The following is a 22,070-nucleotide window of genomic DNA, read 5'->3' on the forward strand; positions in this document are numbered from 1 at the left end:
TGTGCACCAAGGCCTAGGTCATTAATATATATTTGGAAAAGCAAGGCTCCCAACACTGATTCCTGGGAACTCCACGACAAACCTTGCTCCAGCCGAAAAGCATCCATTAACCACTAATGTTTGTTTCCTGTCAGTCAGCCAATTTCGTATCCCTGTTGCTCCTGTCCCTTTCATTCCATGTGCTACAAGTTTGCTCACAAGTCTGTTGTGTGGCACTGTATCAAATGCCTTTTGAAAGTCCATGTACACAACAGCAACAACATTGCACTCATCAACCCTCTCTGTTACCTCCTCAAAAGACTCCAGCAAGTTAGATAAACATGATTTTCCCTTCATAAATCCATGCTGGCTTTCCTTAATTAAGTTGCATTTGTCCATGTGACTATTGATTTTGTCCCAAATTATTTTTTCTAGAAGTTTTCCCGCCACCGAAGTTAAACTGACTGGCCTGTAGTTGCTGGGCTTATCTTGACAGCCTTTTTTGAACAAGGGTGTAACATTTGCAATTCTCTAATCTTCTGGCACAACCCCCAAGTCTAAGGAAGACTGAAAAATTATGGCCAGTGCCTCTGTGATTTCCACCCTCTCTTCCCTCAGTATCCTTAGATGTATCTCAGCTGGCCCTGGTGAAGGCACTGCACGCACACCCAGGCAGCTGACTGAGGCTGAAACAGAGTGGCCCCTGACCGTCAGGGAGGCCTGTGAGTGGTCAGGCCTATGCTGAGCCCCAGGCTACTTGTGATCTTCTGCTGTTGACAGGGCATGCTGGAGATGATAAATAAGTTATAGCAACAGGAGGCAAAGACGCCACTGACCATTTTTTTTTTTTTTTTTTTATTTCCAAAATATACTTTATTCATAAAAATCTGTAAAAATTACATTGCCAAACAGTTTCCAAACAGCACGAAAAAATACAAACATTGCAAAAGAGATCAGTTTCTTTCAATAATGTCATGAGTTTCTTCCCAACCCTTCCGTTTCACAATTGTCATGTCAATTACAGTTTTACATTTACAGCAATTGAGAATATTAACGATACATTTCGAGGGGCTTCCCATGGTTCCAGCCCCTCAGTCCAGCTTGGTGGGGGAACCTTACACTGTGGTCTTTCCCCATTGAGCCTTTGCTGCGGCTGCCCCAAGCTTTAGTGCGTCCCTCAGCACGTAGTCCTGGACCTTGGAATGTGCCAGTCTGCAACATTCGGTGGTGGACAACTCTTTGCGCTGGAAGACCAGCAAGTTTCGGGCAGACCAAAGGGCGTCTTTCACCGAATTGATAGTCCTCCAGCAGCAGTTGATGTTTGTCTCGGTGTGCGTCCCTGGGAACAGCCCGTAGAGCACAGACTCCTGTGTTACAGAGCTGCTTGGGATGAACCTTGACAAAAACCACTGCATCTCTTTCCACACCTGCTTTGCAAAGGCACATTCCAGGAGGAGGTGGGTGACCGTCTCTTCCCCACCACAGCCAACGCGGGGGCACTGTGCGGAGGGGGCGAGACTTCGGGTGTGCATGAAGGATCTGACGGGGAGGGCCCTTCTCACCACCAGCCAAGCTACGTCTTGGTGCTTGTTTGAAAGTTCTGGTGATGAGGCATTCCGCCAAATGACTTTGACGGTCTGCTCGGGGAACCATCCGACAGGATCCACCGTTTCCTTTTCCCGTAGAGCCTTGAGGACATTCCGTGCAGACCACTGCCTGATGGACCGGTGGTCAAAGGTGTTTTTCCGCAGAAACTGCTCCACGAAGGATAGGTGGTACGGCGCCGCCCAACTGCATGGTGCGTTCCGCGGCAATGTGACCAGGCCCATCCTTCGCAACACCGGGGACAGATAGAACCTCAGCACGTAGTGACACTTGGAGTTTGCGTACTGGGGATCTACACATAGCTTGATGCAGCCGCACACGAAGGTGGTCATCAGGATGAGGGCCACCTTAAGCAGACAACAGAAGACTCCTTCCACACCATGACTGCTGCCATGTCCCAGGCATATAAGCTCCTGGCAACATCTATTAAGGTGGCGGCGGCCCTCTTGATGAGCCAGTTCCCACTGAATGGCGCTGACCTGTAATCCCTTGTCACAGCCATGACATCCAATCAGCAATGGCAAAGCAAGAGAGGGACCAGGGGATGGAGACTGTCCCTGCCCCTGGTCCCTCGCAGGAGAGCAGAGGAGTTCCAACGAACCCTGAGACGGAGGAGACGAGGCAACGCACCAGATCTGGGGCCCCTCTCCAGGTGATTCCAGTGTGGACGCTGACCCCTCCGCCACTCCGCCAGACCCCTGTAATCCCCCCCCACCTCCATTCAAGTATGAGAGCTCAGACCCCTGTAATACCCTCCCACCTCCATTCAAGTATGAGAGTTCAGACCCCTGTAATACCCCCTCCCACCTCCATTCAAGTATGAGTTCAGACCCCTGTAATACCCTCCCACCTCCATTCAAGTATGAGAGTTCAGACCCCTGTAATACCCCCTCCCACCTCCTTTCAAGTATGAGAGTTCAGACCCCTGTAAGCCCCCCTCCCACTTCCATTCAAGTATGAGAGTTCAGACCCCTGCAATCCCTCCTCCCACCTCCATTCAAGTATGAGAGTTCAGACCCCTGTAATCCCCCCCCCCACCTCCATTCAAGTATGAGAGTTCAGACCCCTGTAATACCCCCTCCCACCTCCATTCAAGTATGAGAGTTCAGACCCCTGTAATACCCCTCCCACCTCCATTTAAGTATGAGAGTTCAGACCCCTGTAATACCCCCTCCCACCTCCATTCAAGTATGAGAGTTCAGACCCCTGTAATACCCCTCCCACCTCCATTTAAGTATGAGAGTTCAGACCCCTGTAATACCCCCTCCCACCTCCATTCAAGTATGAGAGTTCAGACCCCTGTAATACTTTTAGTTTCGGTGACTGCAGCGTGGATAGCAACGGAGGTGCGTGAACGGGCTTACAGCTGTGAAGTCAATTTCAGCGTAAGTTTAAAAGTGAATTCCCTTTTGTTTTCGGAGGACCAGGGGACTGCTGGGTAAGGAAAAAGGTATATATTTTTGTGGTGGCTGTACCCGAGACACTACACGTGTAGTGTCTCTCACCCACCCTCCTCCTCTAACCATAAAAAAAGGACTCTGGTGTGTTGATAAGGTAAGCTTTTTATTTAGGAAGTTCTGTCCGTTGGATTGCTATCCTAACAAGTTTTGACTTTTTGTTTTTTTTTGGTTTTTCAGTAGATTTATTGGGAATTTGGAATAGTGGGAATGGAGGTTAAGGCAGTTGCATGTTCCTCCTGCAGAATGTGGGAGGTAAGGGTCGCCAAGAGTGTCCCTGCTGACTGCATCTGTGGGAAGTGCACCCAACTCCAGCTCCTCGAGAACCGCGTTAGGGAACTGGAGCAGGAGCTGGATGAACTTCGGATCATTCGGGAGGCGGAGGAGGTTATTGAGAGGAGTTATGGGGAGGTAGTCACACCTCAGGTAAAAGAAGTAGGTAGATGGGTTACCGTCAGGGGAAGGAGAGGGAACCAGCAGGCAGTGCAGGGATCCCCTGTGGCCGTTTCCCTCAACAACAGGTATACCGTTTTGGATACTGTTGCGGGGGACGACTTAACAGGGGTAAGCAATGGGGTACAGATATCTGGCACAGAGTCTGTCCCTGTTGCTCAGAAGGGAAGGGGGAAGAGGAGCAGAACATTAGTCATTGGGGACTCCATAGTTAGGGGAACAGATAGGAGGTTCTGTGGGAACGAGAGAGACTCACGGTTGGTATGTTGCCTCCCAGGTGCCAGGGTTCGTGATGTCTCGGATCGTGTTTTTGGGATCCTTAATGGGGAGGGGGAGCAGCCCCAAGTCGTGGTCCACATAGGCACCAACAACATAGGTAGGAAGAGAGATGGGGATTTAAGACAGAAATTTAGGGAGCTAGGGTGGAAGCTTAGAGCGAGAACAAACAGAGTTGTTATCTCTGGGTTGTTGCCCGTGCCACGTGATAGCGAAGCGAGGAATAGGGAGAGAGAGGAGTTGAACACGTGGCTGCAGGGATGGTGCAGGAGGGAGGGTTTTGGTTTCCTGGATAATTGGGGCTCTTTCTGGGGTAGGTGGGACCTCTACAAACAGGATGGTCTTCACCTGAACCAGAGGGGTACCAATATCCTGGGGGGGAGGTTTGCTAGTGCTCTTCGGGGGGGTTTAAACTAATTCAGCAGGGGAATGGGAACCTAAATTGTAGTGCCAGTGTACAGGATGTTGAGAGTAGTGAGGTCAGGGATATGGTTACAAGGACGCAAGAGGGCACTGGCAAGCAAGAACCTGGTTTAAAGTGTGTCTATTTCAACGCCAGGAGCATCCGGAATAAGGTGGGTGAGCTTGCAGCATGGGTTGGTACCTGGGATCTCGATGTAGTGGCCATTTCGGAGACATGGGTAGAGCAGGGGCAGGAATGGATGTTGCAGATTCCGGGATTTAGATGTTTCAGTAAGAACCGAGAAGATGGTAAAAGAGGGGGGGGGGGGTGTGGCATTGTTAATCAAGGAGAGTATTACAGCGACAGAAAGGACGTTTGAGGACTCGGCTACTGAGGTAGTATGGGCTGAGGTTAGAAACAGGAGAGGTGAGGTTACCCTGTTGGGAGTCTTTTATAGACCTCCGAATAGTTCCAGAGATGTAGAGGAAAGGATAGCGAAGATGATTCTCGACAGGGGTGAGAGTAACAGGGTAGTTGTTATGGGGGACTTTAACTTTCCAAATATCGACTGGAAATACTATAGTTTGAGTACTTTAGATGGGTCAGTTTTTGTCCAGTGTGTGCAGGAGGGTTTTCTGACACAGTATGTAGACAGGCCAACCAGGGGCGATGCCACATTGGATTTGGTACTGGGAAATGAACCCGGCCAGGTGTTAGATTTAGATGTAGGTGAGCACTTTGGTGATAGTGATCACAATTCGGTTAGGTTTACCTTAGCGATGGGCAGGGACAGGTATATACCGCAGGGCAAGAATTATAACTGGGGGAAAGGAAACTTTGATGCGATTAGTCAAGATTTAGGATGCGTAGGATGGGGAAGGAAACTGCAGGGGATGGGAACAATCGAAATGTGGAGCTTATTCAAGGAGCAGCTACTGCGTGTCCTTGATAAGTATGTACCTGTGAGGCAGGGAGGAAGTTGTCGTGCGAGGGAGCCGTGGTTTACTAAAGAAGTTGAAGCGCTTGTCGAGCAAGAAGAAGGCTTATGTTAGGATGAGACGTGAAGGCTCAGTTAGGGCGCTTGAGAGCTACAAGCTAGCCACGAAGGATCTAAAGGGAGAGCTAAGAAGAGCAAGGAGAGGACACGAGAAGTCATTGGTGGATCGGATCAGGGAAAACCCTAAGGCTTTCTATAGGTATATCAGGAATAAAAGAATGACTAGAGTTAGATTAGGGCCAATCAAGGATAGTAGTGGGAAGTTGTGTGTGGAATCAGAGGAGATAGGGGAAGTGTTAAATGAATATTTTGCGTCAGTATTTACAGTAGAGAAAGAAAATGTTGTTGAGAATACTGAGATTCAGGCTACGAGGCTAGATGGGATTGAGGTTCACAAGGAGGAGGTGTTACCAATTTTGGAAAGTGTGAAAATAGATAAGTCCCCTGGGCCAGATGGGATTTATCCTAGGATTCTCTGGGAAGCTAGGGAGGAGATTGCAGAGCCTTTGTCCTTGATCTTTATGTCGTCATTGTCGACAGGAATAGTGCCGGAAGACTGGAGGATTGCAAATGTTGTCCCCTTGTTCAAGAAGGGGAGTAGAGACAGCCCTGGTAATTATAGACCTGTGAGCCTTACTTCGGTTGTGGGTAAAATGTTGGAAAAGGTTATAAGAGACAGGATTTATAATCATCTTGAAAAGAATAAGTTCATTAGAGATAGTCAGCACGGTTTTGTGACGGGTAGGTCGTGCCTCACAAACCTTATTGAGTTTTTCGAGAAGGTGACCAAACAGGTGGATGAGGGTAAAGCAGTGGATGTGGTGTATATGGATTTCAGTAAGGCGTTTGATAAGGTTCCCCACGGTAGGCTATTGCAGAAAATACGGAAGTATGGGGTTGAAGGTGATTTAGAGCTTTGGATCAGAAATTGGCTAGCTGAAAGAAGACAGAGGGTGGTGGTTGATGGCAAATGTTCATCCTGGAGTTTAGTTACTAGTGGTGTACCGCAAGAATCTGTTTTGGGGTCACTGCTGTTTGTCATTTTTATAAATGACCTGGAAGAGGGTGTAGAAGGGTGGGTTAGTAAATTTGCAGATGACACTAAGGTCGGTGGAGTTGTGGATAGTGCCGAAGGATGTTGTCGGGTACAGAGAGACATAGATAGGCTGCAGAGCTGGGCTGAGAGATGGCAAATGGAGTTTAATGCGGAAAAGTGTGAGGTGATTCACTTTGGAAGGAGCAACAGGAATGCAGAGTACTGGGCTAATGGGAGGATTCTTGGTACTGTAGATGAACAGAGAGATCTTGGTGTCCAGGTGCATAAATCCCTGAAGGTTGCTAACCAGGTGAATAGGGCTGTTAAGAAGGCATATGGTGTGTTAGCTTTTATTAGTAGGGGGGTCGGGTTTCGGAGCCACGAGGTCATGCTGCAGCTGTACAAAACTCTGGTGAGACCGCACCTGGAGTATTGCGTGCAGTTCTGGTCACCGCATTATAGAAAGGATGTGGAAGCTATGGAAAGGGTGCAGAGGAGATTTACTAGGATGTTGCCTGGTATGGAGGGAAGGTCTTACGAGGAAAGGCTGAGGGACTTGAGGTTGTTTTCGTTGGAGAGAAGGAGGAGGAGAGGTGACTTAATAGAGACATATAAGATAATCAGAGGGTTAGATAGGGTGGATAGTGAGCGTCTTTTTCCTCGGATGGTGATGGCAAACACGAGGGGACATAGCTTCAAGTTGAGGGGTGATAGATATAGGACAGATGTGAGAGGTAGTTTCTTTACTCAGAGAGTAGTAAGGGCGTGGAATGCCCTGCCTGCAGCAGTAGTAGATTCGCCAACTTTAAGGGCATTTAAGTGGACATTGGATAGACACATGGATGAAAATGGAATAGTGTAGGTCAGATGGTTTCACAGCTCGGCGCAACATCGAGGGCCGAAGGGCCTGTACTGCGCTGTAATGTTCTAAATTCTAAATTCTAAAAACCCCCTCCCACCTCCATTCAAGTATGAGAGTTCAGACCCCTGTAATCCCAGCTCCCACCTCCATTCAAGTATGAGAGTTCAGACCCCTGTAATCCCCCCTCCCACTTCCATTCAAGTATGAGAGTTCAGACCCCTGTAATCCCAGCTCCCACCTCCATTCAAGTATGAGAGTTCAGACCCCTGTAATACCCCCTCCCACTTCCATTCAAGTATGAGAGTTCAGACCCCTGTAATCCCCCCTCCCATCTCCATTCAAGTATGCAGAGTTCAGACCCCTGTAATCCCAGCTCCCGACTTCATTCAAGTATGAGAGTTCAGACCCCCGTAATCCCAGCTCCCACCTCCATTCAAGTATGCAGAGTTCAGACCCCTGTAATCCCAGCTCCCGACTTCATTCAAGTATGAGAGTTCAGACCCCTGTAATCCCAGCTCCCACGTTCATTCAAGTATGAGAGTTCAGACCCCTGTAATCCCAGCTCCCGACTTCATTCAAGTATGAGAGTTCAGACCCCTGTAATCCCAGCTCCCACGTTCATTCAAGTATGAGAGTTCAGACCCCTGTAATCCCCCCTCCCACCTCCATTCAAGTATGAGAGTTCAGACCCCTGTAATCCCCCCTCCCACCTCCATTCAAGTATGAGAGTTCAGACCCCTGTAATCCCAGCTCCCACCTCCATTCAAGTATGAGAGTTCAGACCCCTGTAATCCCCCCTCCCACCTCCATTCAAGTATGAGAGTTCAGACCCCTGTATATCTGGACTTACTTTCACAGTCAAGTACTCCTGCTTCTGATGTCCCATCGGCTCTTATGCTTGTGAACGGGACAGCACGTGATGGCTGTCCATTCAATGTAAAATGTGGAAGTATGCAGTGAGAGGCGGCGAGATGCATAATCAGGAGAGTTAAGTAGTGTTTTACATACAGTAATTGAGGTGCTGCTGCCGTGTGACGGGGGAGTGGGTGCCGGACCGAGGTCCCGCCGCTGCCAGTAATATGCGGTGGGGCCTTCTCGGTGTCGTGGATCGTGCTGGGTCTCTCCCACAAGCATTTTACGGACCACACCTCCCCCCACAACCCCTCACCATGACCCAGGGTGTGGAGGGGCTGGTAAAATTCAGCCCATTGTCTGCAGTCAGTTGAGAGGTGAAAAGTGAATATCATCCCTCTCATCTCCCACTTGTCTGTAACACAGCAGGTGTTTTTCTTTTTAATAATGCAATGTGAATGTTTCAATTGAGTTGGCCTGATTTTGTTTGTTCTTGCAAGTCTAAACAAGCAGTTAGTGCCTGAAAACCCGCCTCTTTCCGCCATTCCTTCCCTTTGTTTGAAGGCTGACAAAAGTGTCTTTTTCTGTTCAGAACCTGCCCCACAAGTGGCTCGGGTCCAATCTTGCTTCTGAAGTTTTGTGCAGATAAACAGAGTGTGTAAAGGAGACGGGCTATTGTGTGGCCAGAACAGTGGGCTGGAGTTTATCATTCCGCCACTGTAATCGGGGTCAAGAATTAGACATAACATTGTATTTGAATTCTAGCTGCAAAATGTCAGCAGCTGCTCCAGAGGGATTTACTCTGTTTTGGGTTTGGTTCTTCCACAGAGCAATTCAATCCAAGACTGGGTAGAAGAGATAGAAGAAGGAGCCATTTACAACGTCATCTTGAAGGAAGAGCGGATACAGCAAACACCGAACAAAAGTGCAAGATGGCAGGGGGTGAGTACAGTTTTTTTTTCCTTTCTTCCTTTCCTCCTCTGCAAATAACAAATTGACATATATATAAATGCCAATATCAGGATTATTCTGGGGCCTGGATAGTTATATTGTAGAGATTAGATGGGAATTGTCCATTCAATTACATCTGGAATATATTGACCAAAAATTTGGTTGATAGCGTATTGAGGACCGAGGGATGGAAAAAAAATTGCAGCAAGATGTAGCATCTAATGTTAGCAAGAAAACTTAAGCTTTCCCAGCTTTCCCATCTTTGGTAATTGCTGTAAGTGTACTTGTATTCATCTTGTTGATCAGTTATTTCCCAATAATTGATTATGGTCATGTTTACATGTGTGCTTTCATATTTAATCTAAAGCAAATTTCAGATACATCCAGTGCGCTCTATTGCCCAGAGGCTTGTGTGACTTTGGAACTCTCTGTCTCTGAAGGTGGTGAAGACGGAGTCATTGAATATTTTTAAGGTGGAAGTAGATGGATTCTTGTTGGGCAAGGGAATCAAAGGTTATCGGGGGTAGATGGGAGTGTGGAATTCGAGAAAGAAACAGATCAGCCATGATCTTATTGAAAGGTGGAGCAGGCTCGAGGGGCCGAATGGCCTACGTCTGCTCCTTATTCATATGTTCGCATGTTCATATATTGATATTACACAGCCGATTCTTTTTCCAGTGATCTGGGGTGTCAATCAAATAATTTACTTTACCAATTCTCCTGACTACTTTATGTGGATCACTGAACCGTACTTTCAGCGGTTCACTCTGTAAAGGCAGGAATATTAATACCTCATTCCCTGTTTGAAATGTTCGGGTCTTGGCATGCTTGTCTGTCCATTTCTTCATGGTCATTTGGGAAGCTTTAAAGTGTTCCTGAACCACTTTGCAGGCTCTCATGAGCTGTTCCCAGACACGGATATGTAATGGAACACGGAATATTCATCCCTCTGTTCTAAAAACTTTTCTTTAATTAGTTTTAGAGGACCTCTTATCTCATGTCCATAAACTAATTCAAAAGACCTGAAACTGGTTGACTCATTAGGCGCATCCCTAGTAGCAAACCAAGGAAATTCTATCCCTTTATCCCAACCATGATATTACGCCCTGATCATCGTTTTGAGGGTCTGATGGTACCTTTTGAAAGTTCCTGTGTCTGTGGGTGGTAAGCTGAAGACTTTAACTGTGTTATACCCAATTTACACATCACTTCCTGAAAAAATTTAGACATAAAATTGGAACCTTGATCCAACTGAATTTCAATCAGTAATCCATATCTAGTGAAGAACTGGGTTAACTTCTCTACCACTACCTTAGCAGAAATTGTTCTCAAAGTATGGTCTCTGGGAACTGAGTAGCCATATCCATGATAGTGAGTATTGTTACGACCAGGTGAGAAGGGGTCTAGGGGTTCCCTCTCAGCCTTTGCCTGGTTTATCCGTATCAGGGTTTAATTTTAAAATACCTTTAAAATAGCTCTCCCTTAGTGAATCCTTGTTCACTGCTCCAATTGTAAGGCAAAGAAATCAAACAGGTTTCTTTAGATTTAAACAAGAAAGGCAGAAGTTTATTAATCTTAAACTCTAATGCAGTTAACTACGAATATGCAACGTGACAATGCGAGCATGCATACATGATAAACACACACGCAGATGGAAGGAATAAAGAGGAAAAGCTTGAGGCAATATCTGGTGGTTACCATCCTTTAAGTTTAATGTGGAGTCTTTGGTTGCCAGGAAGTCTTGCAATTCGTTGCGCCTGAAGTCACGCTTCAACTTGTTCCAATGTAGGAGTCTTTTCTGTCTTGAGGTTTACGTGTCTTCCATGGGTCCGGTGGCTTGGGAGAAGGTGAGAGAGACAGCCAGGAGAGAGAGGCTTTCTTATTCCAGGTTCCTCTTCAAAATTGCCTTCTGTTCCTTTCTCTGTTGTTTGACATTTCAAAAAACCCAGGTTGCCCAGCAGGTTAGTCATCTGACTAGCTCGTTATTTGGAACAGTCTCTCCTGTGAGGTTTGTGGACTTCAAAGATCTCGGTGGGGGGGGGGGCGGAATGGGGTGTAATGATATCTCTTACCAACGAGCTGTGGAACCGTTGTCACACCAATCTCTGTTAATTGAATCGGTGATTAATTCCTTTGTCTCTCCAAGCACTGTGTCTTAGTATGCAAATGTTCTTCCAGCCAGATTTCTGGTGACCTTCAAACACGTTATTTCTTCACTCCAGCAACAGTTTAAAATCAATGTTCATATGACAAAATCAAAAGCCTCATTCTTGGCAGGTGGGGGTCTACATGACAGTATATATTGATATTCCACTTCTGTTTTCGGTTAAGACACTACACAGGATACCAACACCCTACTAAATTGTTCCCCAATAACTGGTATGGAATTAGAGGTGCTGGTTTTATGGCAGGTTGTGGTTTTCCCACAATCTGGCACATATGGTAAGTTTTACAAAACTGCATCACTTCCTTGGAACAATCTGGTCAGTAGAAAGTTGACATATATGTGATTGGGTCTTCCGGATCCCCACATGTCCCACTATAGGAAGTTCATGGGCTATCCTTAATAGTTCCTGCTGATATTTGGGCGGTGCCACTATCTTCGTTCACAGGTCTGTGAGGAGGTCTCCAGTTCCTCAGCAGAACCCCATCTTTAATATAGTAACCTCCTGGAACTCATTTTGCCTCAGCTAGAGTTAGAGTGGATTGTGCCACTTTATTTAATTCTGGAACGGCTTACTGAGCCTTGATCAAAGAAGACTTACTGAACATTTCCTTCAGATTACCCAACTCCCCAAAGAAAGTTTCAGATATTCGGGTGCCAATTTTACCTCTGACAATGGAACTTGTTTAGCCATTGCTCGTGTCACGAAGTATGAAGGAAAAATTCCTGGAAACTTTTCCAGCAACTGTTCTGACATTTTAACTTCACTTGTTTTTTCTCTCCCTCCTGGAGAAGCTTCTACCTTTGCTCTGGCCAAATCATTCCCCAGGAGTAGGTCAACTCTGTCTGCAGGCAAACTATGGACAACACCTACAGTTAGCAGTCTAGACATGAAGTCACACTCCAGGTGCACCTGATATAAAGGTATGGGTATGCACGCCCCCCCGATACCATTCACTCAAAACTTGGTATTCAATGCGCTCCCTGGTGGAAAAGTCATGCCTTTTTAAAATTCATTCATAGGATGTGGGTATTGTTGGCTAGGCCAGCATTTAATTGCCCATCCCTAATTGCCCATGAGAAGGTGGTGGTGAGCTGCCTTCTTGAACCACTGCAGTCCATGTGGGGTAGGTAGACCCACAGTGCTGTTAGGAAGGAAATTCCAGGATTTTTACCCAACGACCGTGAAGGAATGGCGATATAGTTCCAAATCAGGATGGTGTGTGGCTTGGAGGGGAATTTGCAGGTGGTGGTGTTCCCAAGCATTTGCTGCCCTTGTCCTTCCAGGTGATCAAGGTCACAGGTTTGGTAGGTGCTGGCTAAGGAGTCTTGGTGCATTGGTGCAGTGCATCTTCTAGATGGTGCACATTGCTGTCACTGTGCGTCGGTGGTGGAGGGAGTAAATGTTTGTGGATGATGTGCCAATCAAGGGGGGCTGCTTTGTCCTAGATGGTGTTGAGCTTCTTAAGTGTTGTTGGAGATGCACCCATCCTGGCAAGTGGAGAGTATTCCATTACACTCCTGACTTGTGCCTTGTAGATGGCTTTGGGGAGTCAGGAGGTGAGCTACTTGCTGCAGGATTCCTAGCCTCTGTCCTGATCTTGTAGCCACGGTATTTATATCGCTACTCCAGTTCAGTTTCTGGTCAATGGTAACCCACAGGTTGTTGATAGTGGGGGATTCGACGATCATAATGCAGTTGAATGTCAAGGGGAGATGGTCATTGCCTGGTGCGAATGTTACTTGCCACTTATCAGCCTAAGCCTGGATATTGGCCAGGCTTGTCATTGACTGACCCACTGTGTGTTTGTGACATTTTCTGTTCTTACTCAAAATGTGTATAATTTTAGCCACATACCCAGTTGCACTTACTATAGAATAGGTAACAGTGGGGAGATCAGTGGTTTCCTGGAAGAAAAATTGCATGATCCTGACTTTTAGATGAGCCTGTATGAAAAAATAGTTTTAACAGAAACTGAGGCTGATTGCAAGTGCACTAAGAAATACAAGACTGATTACTCTAGAGTAAAAGAGCAAGCTGCAGGAATAAATATGTGCACGATTATTGGTAAGTAATCTGTGATTAATCTGGTGGTGTAAAGTGTTTATTGACTGAAGGAATAGATGTGATTTGACTAAAGCTGGTGTTTTGAGTTTGCAGAAGGCGAGCGACACTGCAATGCACATAACTCCACAATATCTGATTTAGTAAACTGCATAGAGCTCTCAGTACCAGTTCTCCTTCCTTTATGTTGAAGAAAAGACAGAAAAGCAAGGATGGATTTGAAATAAATCACAAATAAATTTTGAATTTTCTGTCTTTCTGTTGATTACTGACATTGAGGAGTCAGCCGGGAGAAGTCGGTGGACATTACTGTGTGAGAGCTGAACTGACACGGACAGTTCAAGTTGAAACATCCCAGGTTAATGGCTGGCTGACTCCAATGATCATTCCATTCCCACATTATCACCTGTAGTAACCCCCCTGAAGACCAATTCTCCTGAAATCACTGTTCAATGAAAAAAAAAACTTCAAGGAAAATCATAAAATTGTGAAGATGATTGGAATTCAACGTACAGTTTGATGTCAAAATTAAGTTCCCCTTTCTGGATGTACCACAGGCCAGCTACCCACTGGTACCACATCCAGGCGTCAGCCTGAATACGGCATTGACAGTCCATTCAACCAGGTGGGGGTGCAGGGGTATTGCAGCAGGTCCAATCCTGGACTTGTCTTATGAAAATGCATACTTTTCAGAGAGAATTGCTGGATTGCAATCACTATGATTCCAAGCTGCTCTTTCTCCCCCTCCCCTTCCCCCCACCATTCCTGAAGTTAGTTGTAATACTGCTATTACTGCTCCAACTGAACAGCTTTGAGCCTGGGATATTCTTGTTCTGTGTCAAGAGGGGAGCTGTTTGTTTTTTCTTTTCAAAAGCTTGGGAGTTAACCTAGAGCTGTTGGTGTACTTGAGTACAAAGGAATGCAATCACCTGCAAACCAGTCATGTGTCTGTCATGTTTCAACTTTAACTGTTAAAGGAGATCATTTCACTAATACATGAAATGACCAGTTCCTTTCCAGTAAGAGTGAAAGGGTCCATATTCTGATGGATTTCCTTCCTATCTCTGTATCCTCCTCCAGCTCTGAAACACACAGGTATGTGATGCTCCTCCAATTCTAGCCTCTTGTGCATTCCTGAATTTCATTGTTGGCGACCATGCTTTCAGCTGCCTTGTCCCAAAGCCCTGGAATTCCCTCACAAAACCTCTCTGCCTCTCCACCTCTCTTCTCCTGTCAGACACTCCTGAAAATAGATCTTTTTAACCAAGCTTTTGGTGATGTGTCCTATTACCTCTTCATGTGGCTTGCTGTCAATTTTTGCCTGTTTCCATTCCTGTGAAGTACCTTGGAATGTTTTTACTATGTCAGAGATGCTATAGAAATGCAAGTTGTTGTTGCGATATCTTTTGTTGCATTGCACTAATTTGTTTTTCAACACCCTGTAGGTGGAAGGAGACCAAGTTACTCCAGGTCACACCAGCAGTCAGGCAACAAAAAAGATCCGTGCAATAAAGGCCGGCACGTTACAACAGCTTGTAAACAATTTGTTGACAGCTTCTGGAGACGGTGATTCGAACTACACCAGAATCTTTTTGTCAACATACCGAGCATTTGCTTCTCCAGAAGCTGTATTGGATCTGCTGCTGGACAGGTGAGAGCAAATAATCTTTGTTTAATGGCAATGACAGGATTCTTCAGTCAGGTTATTTTCATATCATGAATCTACCAATCTGGATAGGAATTACTGAAGACCATCTACTGGAAGTGTCAAAGTTCACTGCTCATGGGCTGGGTGTCCCTCCCAGTTTTTGAGAAGAAGGGCAATGCTTTACTGCATGGAAGCTCTCCTGGTACAATACCATCTAAACACTTCTGCTTTCAATGCCCTTTCGTGAAATGACGTACAGTCCATTCCTTACTGATGCCTTGCAACAAACATTGGTACATTCCAGGCTGTAGACTCAGTTAGACAGAAGTTATTTGAAGGCTAACAAAAGATTGTGCCCACTACATTTGGTCTTTGCACGTATTTACGTTTTTACCCGAATTCACAAGCAATAGACGACTATTCTAGTGTTCAATATGGAAAAATGTTAAAATCTCATAGTCTGTGACTTTCTTTTATATTCTCAAGCATTTGTGTAAGATACTTTTTAAAGAGGAAAAATTTGTGACTGTTTTGGACCCATCGGGCTGAATTTTACTGACCACCGCCGCCCCCCCCCCCCCCGCCCACCATGTCGGGGGTCATCGCAGGGAAGCTCAAAAAATCCTTCCGGGAGAGGCGCGACATAAACCTCGAATCCGGGAAGGCCCTGCGCCATTTTACCGGCAGCGACGAGGCCTCAGGACGGCCCTCCCTCACCACTCAGCAAAAAAAACCGCATTAACATATGTAAATAAATTAGAACGGAAGAATAATTACTTACCTCATCGTGACAGCCATCCCACGCCGATATTCTGGTCAACTGACGGAAATCCCACGCCTTCGGATCTCCATTCGGAGATCCAAGGCGTAACACTGGTGTGGAGGAGGGGAGGAGTGAAATTTTCAGGGCAGGAGGGGGTTGGAGTGGGGAAACCTCCGACTATCGGCTGAGGGGATGGTGGGAATGGGATGAGGGTCAAAGGTAACAAAGTTCAGGGCGGAAAGTTTGGTATCAGAATAAAAGTTTGTTTAGGGGAGATCGGGCAATTTATATATTGCGTACTCGTTGGCGGGTGGAAGAGTGGATTCAAAGTGAGATTGCAATTTTTATTTTTATTTTTCACACACTGGCACCTTTAAAAATGTAAATGATCTGTCAGGACTTTTTGGCCCTTGAAAAATGGCATTGGCGCCTGCACGGTGGCACCTGATGTCATTGCTGGGGACGGACCATGATATTTCGTGTGGAGGCTCATTAATATGGAGTGGGTGGACCATCCACCCCCTATGACGTAGAGGGTGTGGGCACTTCACCTCCAGCAACGGCATTAAAAACAATCATAAAATTCATTACCTGCCCTCTCCCCCCACCTCACAAAACACTTACCTTGTGCTCCGACCTTCCCCCCTCCAAAGTTCATCAACTTTAAACTTTACCCCTTCCCGTCAACCGCTAGACCAATGAAATTAGTTTTACCCCACTCCCCCCACCCCATCCCCGTCCCGCACTGAGTAACGTACCTGCTCCCACCTCCCCATCAGTGTCCCACCTTACATCACCGGATGGAGATCCGATGGCACGGGAGTGACAGCTGCCGGCTCCAATATGGCACCGGAATGGACGGTGGGAGAAAGTAAGTATTTAATTCATTAATTGTACAAAAATATTTAAATTTAGGTTTCTATCGCCAATTGGCAGGGGGCAGGGGGGGAGTCGCCTCAAGGCCTCGCCGCCAACAATGTCAGATCTATAGTTGAAAAGGAAAACATTGTCGATGTGTGGGAAAGAGTGAGACTAATTGGAAAAGCTGTCTCAAAGAGCCGAGTACAAGTACAGTCGGCTGAATGGCCTCATCCTATACTGTACGATTCAATAATTCTAAACTTGGAAATGATGTAACCATGTTACACCCCACTCCTCTCTCCCCACAAGGCTTTCCATAAATATGTTTTCATGAAGATTTGTGTATCATTGGGCAAACAGGTGCAGGCAGAGTAGGCACATAATCATGTAAAAACTGTGCAAAGGTAATGATATTTCAAGATAGTGTTGTAACATGCTAAATCAGAGTTAAAGTGAAAAGTTTGAACAAAACTAGCTGATTAAGGTTTGAAATACTGAATCTGTATCTTCAGTGTTTTTTTAATGTTTGACAGCCAATTATGGATCAAATAGTTGTTTAAAATGACTTAATTTATCTTTTATGACCAATTGCAGGTATGGAGAGTGTGACTGGGAGGAAAATGATGAACAAAGGTCTCCTGAAACAAGAAAGTAAGTTCAGCCCGATGTGTGACTGAAGTATGCTTCATTCAGAATACAGTAATGTGAAAGGAAATTGCTGGAGAGCCAGCAGTTCCTGTAAATTTATGTAGGAACTTCCTCATGAAGGCATCCCATAGCAGTACAGTGAACGCCCTGCCAGACCATAGCAATCACATTAAAGAAGCTGCTTGACTGCGTCTCTAATATTTACATTATTCCGAAAGATCATAGAGTTAAAAAAATATTGTATCAGCACAAAACATCCAAAACTCTTCAACAAAAAATTTCTTGCCCTTCAATGTCAAGGTCTTGAGTTGATTACCTCAGATTGACAATTCTGGACTAAACACCCAGAGTAAAAGAAATGGCTTTCGCTCCTCCTGCCCCCTCGCTTTTTGCATCGCCCAACCCGCTCCCGCCAAGCCGCTCTCACTACGGTGTCCTGCGTACTTCCTGTGAAAGTTTGAAAAAATAAATCGCCATTTAGTGCAATCATACATCTAGAGTGTGACTTGTTCCTGGTATCATGGCTTTGGCAGAACTCCCATTCTGTTGCCATTGAATGTTTTGCATTGTGCCATAATCTAACTTGCCCATCTGGCTCCTGAATTCATGAAGTCAAGTACTTTGTCCAAGTAATGGTTACTCATGTTCAAATTGTGATAGTTAAAAGCTTTCAATGGTATTCGACAGCAGACAGCATCACATCCATGCAATTCTGCATAAATCATCAGAGATTAACAGGAACACTGCTTAAGTTTTTGCACCCCACAAGATTGCTGTGATCATTTTAGTGCCCTGGATCTGGTCAGTTAACTGAGTAGAGGCCTGGGATTAAACCCAGGATTATTCTGGTCTGTACAGCTCATTAACTAAACTCAGAGCTATTAGAGAGGAAGGAAAGAAAATGCATTCAAATATCTTTCCTAGAAACAGCCCATAATTGCAAATATGTATTCAACTTTGGTGATAATTGGAGGATGTGCATTATGAGAAATGCTTGATACATTGGTGTTCTCGATCAAACGTTAAGTTGTGTCTGCGATGCACGTTGCATGAGCAGTGCTCCATAATGAGCTTGATCAGTCATGATCTTATCAAATGTGGAGCAGGCTCAAGGGGCCGAATACTCCAGCTACTAATTCGTATGTTTGTATGTATGCATTGGAGATGGAGACTTTAGTCCAGTGGGACTACAGAAGAGTGCTTTGGGCCAAATTTTCTAGACTGCACAGTACAGATTAAATTCTACACATTGTGAGTCAGCAGGGTAGAGCCTCTTTAACTTAGTAATTTATTGTCACCTGGGATGTTGTTCATAGGGTACCGTCTCGTAGTGGTGATCTTTTGAATTGATTTTTCTTTTTAAACTTTTTCTGGAGGGTTACTGGTTGAGTGTTTATTCAAGTCTATGTAATGTGTCCTCCTAAAGAAGTATGAAAATGGTTAAGATAGAGAGGCTTCCTTGACATAACAAATGAACCCTGGCTTCTTCTTCGGGTCATGTTTCCAGTGTGTTTTAACCTAGAGATGCTGTTTTCTTTAACAAAGTTCACTCGCCGCCCAAAAACTTTAAAATTTCCATGGCCTTGCCCTTCTATCTCTGCAGCCTCCTCAAGTCCAATACTGGAATTCCTGTGTTCCTCCAATTCTACCCTCTTGTGCATCTCCAGTTTCCTTTATCCTTCCATTAGCAGCCATGCCTTCAGCTCTCTGGGCCCTAAGTTCTGAAATTCCCACTCTAAGCTTCTCTCCTTTTCTAAGACACTCTTTAAAACCTACGTCTTTGAACAAGCTTTTGGTAATGCAGCTGTTTTCACTGAAGTGCATACCAATGTTTGCAAGAATTATAGTACTTCATTTCATAATCTGTATGTTTTGATAGCCAACATGATTCAGCAACCTTAAAAATGTGGACCATCAAGGTTTTGGAACTGATGTAAAAGAGTTTTTATCCCTGAATTTAATCTGTGCCATCTGACTTCAATGCTGTTGCACTGAATTCAGATGATGTGAAGACAGTTCCTGCAGTGCAAAATATTTCGACAAATATGAGGCATCTTTTTCTTTGAACAGTGCCAGTCTTTTACTGCATGTGAGACTGCAGACTACTGCACCCCCCACCCACCCCACAACATCCTCTGCCTGCTAGTTTAATAGGAATGGAATCAGTTAGTCTCAGTAGAGCCCATGTGCCTGTATGATGGTCCACCGAATATGGAATTGCTGTGTAATTAGAATAGATATGTTATATATGCAACTTTTAAAATACAATTTCATCTGTACCCAGTAGTGGCAAGAGTCTGTAGAAGTGAAACTATGTGTTACTGGAACAGCACTGTCAGTCTCACTAAGTCTCAATTGTTGCAAGTAAATTGTTTGCTAATTGCGTGAAGAATAGTTTGCTTTTGGAGCTTATTCTTGGCAAAATATGAAGTGCCTGTCACATACCCCATCCATAAACTTCATGTCATTTAGAACTCTGTCCATATCCTAGTTTGCATCAAGTCCCATCACTCCTGTGTTCACTGACCTACATTGTCTCCTGGTCCACCAATGCCTCAGTTTGATTTTTTATTGATAATTCTCACTTTTATGTTAAAATCCCTCCACGGCCTCACCCCTCCCCATCTCTGTAATCCCCTGAAGCTCCAAATCTCTCTTGGAAATCTATATTTTCCACCAACTCTGGCCTGTTGTATATTTCTCACTTCCTTTTCCCCACCATTGGTTTGGTTTTCAGCTGATTAGGCCATAAGTTGCATAATTCCCGTCCCCTGCAAACATCTCCACCTCTCTCCTTTAAGAAGCTCATGACAAATCATTCACTGGCCAAGCTTTTGGTCACCTATCCTAATATGTCCTCCTTTGGCTTGGTATCGGGTTTTGTGTGATTAACCTCCTGTGGGATGTTATATTATGTTAAAGGTGCCATTTCAGTGTTGTCATGGCTTCACTGTACAACTGATCTCCTCTTCTGCTCATTTTTTATGACAAGACCAATTAAACTGCCTGGTAAGTAATGCTATATAGTCACCAGTACTAAACAAGGAGCTGAAAGTGAGTGGCAAGCTGACCATATTGGAGCATCTCATTAGATATCCTTATATCTAATAGGGAGGAATAGGGAGAGAGAGGAGTTGAACACGTGGCTGCAGGGATGGTGCAGGAGGGAGGGTTTTGGTTTCCTGGATAATTGGGGCTCTTTCTGGGGTAGGTGGGACCTCTACAAACAGGATGGTCTTCACCTGAACCAGAGGGGTACCAATATCCTGGGGGGGAGGTTTGCTAGTGCTCTTCGGGGGGGTTTAAACTAATTCAGCAGGGGAATGGGAACCTAAATTGTAGTGCCAGTGTACAGGATGTTGAGAGTAGTGAGGTCAGGGATATGGTTACAAGGACGCAAGAGGGCACTGGCAAGCAAGAACCTGGTTTAAAGTGTGTCTATTTCAACGCCAGGAGCATCCGGAATAAGGTGGGTGAGCTTGCAGCATGGGTTGGTACCTGGGATCTCGATGTAGTGGCCATTTCGGAGACATGGGTAGAGCAGGGGCAGGAATGGATGTTGCAGATTCCGGGATTTAGATGTTTCAGTAAGAACAGAGAAGATGGTAAAAGAGGGGGGGGGTGTGGCATTGTTAATCAAGGAGAGTATTACAGCGACAGAAAGGACGTTTGAGGACTCGTCTACTGAGGTAGTATGGGCCGAGGTTAGAAACAGGAGAGGTGAGGTTACCCTGTTGGGAGTCTTTTATAGACCTCCGAATAGTTCCAGAGATGTAGAGGAAAGGATAGCGAAGATGATTCTCGACAGGGGCGAGAGTAACAGGGTAGTTGTTATGGGGGACTTTAACTTTCCAAATATCGACTGGAAATACTATAGTTCGAGTACTTTAGATGGGTCAGTTTTTGTCCAGTGTGTGCAGGAGGGTTTTCTGACACAGTATGTAGACAGGCCAACCAGGGGCGATTGGATTTGGTACTGGGAAATGAACCCGGCCAGGTGTTAGATTTAGATGTAGGTGAGCACTTTGGTGATAGTGATCACAATTCGGTTAGGTTTACCTTAGCGATGGGCAGGGACAGGTATATACCGCAGGGCAAGAATTATAACTGGGGGAAAGGAAATTATGATGCGATTAGGCAAGATTTAGGATGCGTAGGATGGGGAAGGAAACTGCAGGGGATGGGAACAATCGAAATGTGGAGCTTATTCAAGGAGCAGCTACTGTGTGTCCTTGATAAGTATGTACCTGTGAGGCAGGGAGGAAGTTGTCGTGCGAGGGAGCCGTGGTTTACTAAAGAAGTTGAAGCGCTTGTCAAGAGGAAGAAGAAGGCTTATGTTAGGATGAGACGTGAAGGCTCAGTTAGGGCGCTTGAGTGCTACAAGCTAGCCAGGAAGGATCTAAAGGGAGAGCTAAGAAGAGCAAGGAGAGGACACGAGAAGTCATTGGTGGATCGGATCAGGGAAAACCCTAAGGCTTTCTATAGGTATATCAGGAATAAAAGAATGACTAGAGTTAGATTAGGGCCAATCAAGGATAGTAGTGGGAAGTTGTGTGTGGAATCAGAGGAGATAGGGGAAGTGTTAAATGAATATTTTGTGTCAGTATTTACAGTAGAGAAAGAAAATGTTGTTGAGAATACTGAGATTCAGGCTACGAGGCTAGATGGGATTGAGGTTCACAAGGAGGAGGGGTTAGCAATTTTGGAAAGTGTGAAAATAGATAAGTCCCCTGGGCCAGATGGGATTTATCCTAGGATTCTCTGGGAAGCTAGGGAGGAGATTGCAGAGCCTTTGTCCTTGATCTTTATGTCGTCATTGTCGACAGGAATAGTGCCGGAAGACTGGAGGATAGCAAATGTTGTCCCCTTGTTCAAGAAGGGGAGTAGAGACAGCCCTGGTAATTATAGACCTGTGAGCCTTACTTCGGTTGTGGGTAAAATGTTGGAAAAGGTTATAAGAGACAGGATTTATAATCATCTTGAAAAGAATAAGTTCATTAGAGATAGTCAGCACGGTTTTGTGACGGGTAGGTCGTGCCTCACAAACCTT

General features: G+C 45.4%; 1 protein-coding gene across 1 annotated transcript in view; it reads left to right on the forward strand.

Annotated features, from left to right (window-relative positions):
- LOC137373252 (ral guanine nucleotide dissociation stimulator-like 1) overlaps nt 1-22,070 on the forward strand; it is a 66,189-nt gene that overhangs the window by 2,277 nt on the left and 41,842 nt on the right. The window contains exons 3-6 of the mRNA XM_068038102.1: nt 2,083-2,284; nt 8,749-8,862; nt 14,546-14,751; nt 16,967-17,023. Of these exons, the coding sequence (XP_067894203.1) occupies nt 2,083-2,284; nt 8,749-8,862; nt 14,546-14,751; nt 16,967-17,023 (579 nt within the window). The remainder of the gene's footprint in view (nt 1-2,082; nt 2,285-8,748; nt 8,863-14,545; nt 14,752-16,966; nt 17,024-22,070) is intronic.

This window comes from Heterodontus francisci, chromosome 8 (genome assembly GCF_036365525.1).
Source record: "Heterodontus francisci isolate sHetFra1 chromosome 8, sHetFra1.hap1, whole genome shotgun sequence".
Classification (NCBI taxonomy): domain Eukaryota; kingdom Metazoa; phylum Chordata; class Chondrichthyes; order Heterodontiformes; family Heterodontidae; genus Heterodontus; species Heterodontus francisci.